Source organism: Amblyomma maculatum, unplaced genomic scaffold (assembly GCF_055883805.1).
Source record: "Amblyomma maculatum isolate TAMU_Amacu unplaced genomic scaffold, ASM5588380v1 scaffold_13, whole genome shotgun sequence".
NCBI lineage: Eukaryota > Metazoa > Arthropoda > Arachnida > Ixodida > Ixodidae > Amblyomma > Amblyomma maculatum.
In genome coordinates this window covers 3,055,510-3,059,861 of record NW_028146738.1, presented here as the reverse complement: position 1 = coordinate 3,059,861, position 4,352 = coordinate 3,055,510, and the positions used below count along the sequence as shown (strand labels likewise).

Below are 4,352 nucleotides of genomic sequence, written 5' to 3'. Positions count from 1 at the left end.
TTGGCCTCACTAACACAGTCTATTAACGCCTTCCCAAGCAAAAAAAAGTGTGTGGCAAAAGATAGGGCCGACCTTTCTCGCCGACCAAAAAGTGGCCGGCCGACCTTCGGCACCCGAATGAGGGCCGGCGTCGGGGATTGACACTGACCTAACGTTGGCCGATTTTAGGCAATCGACTACGGCCCAACCTTTTGGCCCGACGTGACCGACCACCTGCCGCACGTGGGCCTGCCGTCTGCCAGCGTTACTGAATGGTCGGCCGCTCGTCTGCCCTAGCATTTTGCTGACGAAAGACCATACGTCGGCCGGTTGCTTCCCGACGCCGGTTAGTGGCCGGCATCGCCCCTCGTGCAGGTATCATGCCATGCATTTAATATATCGTGGGCCATGCATATATAACGGGGTAGCACATACAAATGCATCAAGAAAAGCAGTAGCTTTTCTGATGCCATGAAGAAACAAAAGCTGCAGTATTTGGTGAAAAATTTATTTGTCAACAGCGTTCAGAAAAAGCTCGCGATTTGCTTTTTAATAAGCGTGGATATATGACTGCGCGTGTGCCACATATGGAAGATGGGCTTGAGGCTTGGTCTCCTTCTTTTGGCAGCCTGTCGATCACTTGATGTCTGCGACTGGTCGGATCTGCGGCAGGTTCCATCTTGGTCAGCTGTACGAAGACAAGTGTTTTAATGAAATATTTCCTTTTCGCCTAGACTTTTACATTGCAGGCAAATATAGGGTGAAAGGTAGAAAAAATAATGTCTGCTCACTGCCACCAACTGCACTATCACATCAATATATTTTATGCGCTTGACTTCATGCGACCCTACTGAAAACGCATTAGCGCAAAGCCGCAATAGGTAATCAGGATCCGTGAATCCGCGAGAAAGGCGCGATCACTTCGTTTTGCTGGAGTCATGATGTTGCAATTTGAAACCGTAGCGCAGTCAAACCTTATCCTCCCGAAGCGCGTTCTTGAATGCTAATGCTGCAATTTAATAATTCTAGCAAAACCAAGTGTCCGCGCTTGTCATAGAGCGCGTATGAGGGATTCCAACGCGGCTGAACAAACAGTTTCCGCGATATTTACATGAAACCTACAATAAGTTTATTCCGTAGAATACAGCTTAATTTTCTCAAACTAGATGGAACTTTTACAGCAAAAGCGACCGGATATTTAACGATAAGTCATCTGATTTATTTTCGTTATTTAACAACCGAGCATTATTTTAAAAATTCGGCTATTTAGACAGCCCAACTCTTAGAAGCTTATAGAACCCGTTGTAAATTTTTAAAGCTTGAAACAGGTTAGCTGAACACCTCATGAGCATGTAAGCACCAGGAAATAATCCGCACGATGAAAATACAACTGCTTGCCCAGAAAGCAAGCGCACAGAGCAAAATCAATGTGAAACGGCTCAGATCTGTGTGCATCACATATATAATTCCAAAATCCACAAAATGAACGCACTGGCTCACTTACCTTGCCAGCATACCGCATCACTCAATCATCAATTTTCACGTATAGACATCATTACAGCAGCAAAAAAAAAAAAAAAAAAATAATAATAATAATAATAATAAACACGGCATAAACATTGTACTCAGTCCTGGCACGAGCTTGCTTGGCAGCAGCGATGATGCTTGTACAGCTTCTGATCGCTCCTATGGCGAGGGGTGCTGCAATATTTATATCAGTGATAGCATTTGACATTTAACTGGGTTGCATGCGTCCCATCGATGTGAGTCGGATAATCGAATTTTTCAAACAAAATCAGCGCTAATACCTGTCCGGCAAGTGCACCTCCATAAAGAAGTGAAAGGCCAGCGTTTTAGTGTAGAGGAGACCAAGGACTTCGGGCTTCGGCGAAACGAGCTTCCACTGTCGCAGCCAGTTTCCAGATCAGCTGATATCGCCTCCCTGCACGATCAGCGCAAGGCGCGCATACCAATTACAAAATATGCATTTACAGTAACAAGATGCGCATAAGTCTCAAAACAATACATAATTAGTTGCAGTTCATTATCGTATAGAAGAAAATCAGCGCTAATTTGACTTACCTGATGGGTATACATGTCAGTGCATGCACTTCGATATGAAGTGAAAGACGGGCGTTTTGGGGCAGAGGAGATCGGACCTCGGACTGCAGCGAAAAGAGCTAATTCCACCGCCACAGCATCGTTTCCAAGTCGGCTCAGCACGTCTTCCTGCGCAATCAGAGCGAAATGCGCACACATCGATTATAAAAAAAAAAAAAAAAAAAATGCACGTAGTAACAAGATGCGCATATATATACGCGCTCCAGAAACAGTTGCAGTATATTGTCGTATCGAACAAAATATGTGCTAATTGGACTTACCTGATCGGTATAGTGAGTGTCCCTCCATGTTAAAAGGCGAGCATTTTGGGGCAGGAGATACCGAAGGACCCAGACTGCAAAATGAGCCAATTCTGCCACCGCAGCCAGCCGCAGCCTTGTTTCCAAACGGCTCAGCAAGTCTTCCTGCGCGATCAGCGCCCACACCAATTATATATATATGTGAAGAAAGATGCAAGGGGTATATAACAAGACGAACATATGCTCCAAAACAATACATTATTATGTTCAGTATAATATCGAATCTAGCAAAAAGCTCCTCTGATCAAGACCGAAAGATCATGTACTTACGCATGTTTTGGTGAACTTCGGCACGAAGAATCTGTACAAGCGGCTGCAATCATCAGCTGCATATATGGGCTGTTCTTTTCAAACGCTGACTGCACCAGGAGGTTGAGACAGATTGAATTTGCGCGAAATAAAAGCGGACGATAAGATTAGGCAGTACGCATCGCGCCCACACGGAGGCTGGCCGTCGACTGAGTGACGCCGCGGCCGCGCATCTTAGCTCGCGCGGGATGTGTTTTCCCGCCATTTGGACATGTGACCTCAAGAAGGGAGGAGGGGGGGAGAGAAGCTGCAAAAAGCAGCGAGAATCTCCCTGTGTACGGTGCATGCAATTCTTTTTTTTTTTTTTTTTCGCGCTATCTCTCTCTGCTTCGGCATTCCTGTCGCCCCCCGCGGTAGGGTGTCTCGATGCCTTTCGCCTCCCTGTGGTTCTTTCCGCTTTGCCGCAAGGAAAAGAGATGGGCCGATGGGGGGCAGCGGGTCCCGCGCAGCGAGAAGCAGTTTTCTTTCTTTTTCACGTACTCCCCCTCCCCCCCCCCCCCCCCTCCCTCGTCGTTCAAGAAGCGTCGAGGTAGTTTCTTTTCTTTTCTTTTCTTTTTTCTACGGCTTCTGTAGAACCCCCGTCTTGATACCAGCGGCTGTAGTTCTTTGCATGAAAAAAATATGGCTTGGAGTGAATGTATGTAATGTTCTTTTAACCGAATATCTTCCACATAAACCAAGTGTGGGGCAGTAGAACACCTGCAGCTTCATTTAGCCAAAATAGCAAGACCTGGCTACGTATATAGTGTCCAGTAACTTTATCGGAACCGTCTTGGAAACTTTTCCAAGACGGTTAAGTTGCAGAACACTGTATATTATGAGTGCTTTTGCAGAGATTACATAGTCCATGCGGATTTATACTTCCCAAAGCAGTACGTGGGTTATTTAGAGTCCCTCGGGCTGTCATATTAATCGCAAACCACATTTCCGTTTTCGCGTTTGGTTTCCATCATAATGCGGCTTCTGCAGCTCGACTAAAGCCCGTGACTTCGAGCTCAAGCTGGTAAATAACGATTGAATCACATAGTAACTGCTGCAAGTTTCTGACAAAAATATATTTTGTCCATTTGTTCTAGGGATGCATGAAAATCAGTAGAAGGTCGCAGGGCAAAGTGCACCGGATCCGGATGAAAGCTCATAAAAGCTCACCGCCTCTTTTCTTGACCCCGTACGAAATGTAAACTCACGGAGGCTGCGAAACGAATTTAAGGGCGTTTAGGATTGATAGGTTTCGAGGGCACTGGCAAAAGTAATTGACGGTTAACATATAAACCTTAAAGGCACGTGATCTCTTCGGTTTACCGTGGGTTTGCTTAGAGTTATGTTATAGGTTAACTTTATGATGAGGTTGTTTAAATTCAGAGGTTACCATTTAACCATAAAAAAAAATGGACAATTACATTCGTAGGTTCATAGCAGTTACCGCGCAAATCTTAGGCACTTAATACTAAGTATGCTTCAAACAGACAATCAGCGCCTACCAGTTCACAAATTCAAGCATAAGTTCATGACAACTCGCGATCAACCACAGAGTGTACCATACCCGCCGCGGCTCAATTAGCGCGCGGTTAAAGCATTATTTCAAAATATGTATAAATAACAGTTAATTTCACCTCCTGTTGCGCAATGTATATTTCTATCAGC

The 4,352-nt window shown here is 45.2% G+C and overlaps 1 protein-coding gene across 2 annotated transcripts; it reads right to left on the bottom strand.

The window, feature by feature from the left end:
• Positions 1-473: 473 nt before the first annotated feature.
• On the bottom strand, positions 474-2,972 carry LOC146172106 (uncharacterized). Of its 2 annotated transcripts, none has more exons than XR_014702466.1 (4): positions 2,670-2,970; positions 2,361-2,504; positions 2,062-2,208; positions 474-1,921 (listed from the first exon to the last, which is right to left on the bottom strand). XR_014702466.1 is itself a non-coding variant. In XM_084585820.1 (4 exons), the coding sequence occupies exons 1-4, from the start codon at positions 2,671-2,673 to the stop codon at positions 1,904-1,906; spliced, it is 309 nt and encodes a 102-aa protein (XP_084441946.1). In that variant the 5' UTR covers positions 2,674-2,972; the 3' UTR covers positions 474-1,903. The 2 variants fall into 2 exon arrangements, 1 of the variants encoding a protein (XP_084441946.1); XM_084585820.1 differs by having other exon boundaries at positions 2,361-2,500; positions 2,670-2,972.
• Positions 2,973-4,352: the final 1,380 nt, after the last annotated feature.

What these genes read in the sequence shown, in the direction of transcription:
- LOC146172106 (XM_084585820.1), bottom strand. An exon ending in ACACTCACTATACCGATCAG is followed by an intron (nt 2,209 to 2,360) that starts GTAAGTCCAATT and finishes CTGATTGCGCAG; the next exon opens with GAAGACGTGCTGAGCCGACT.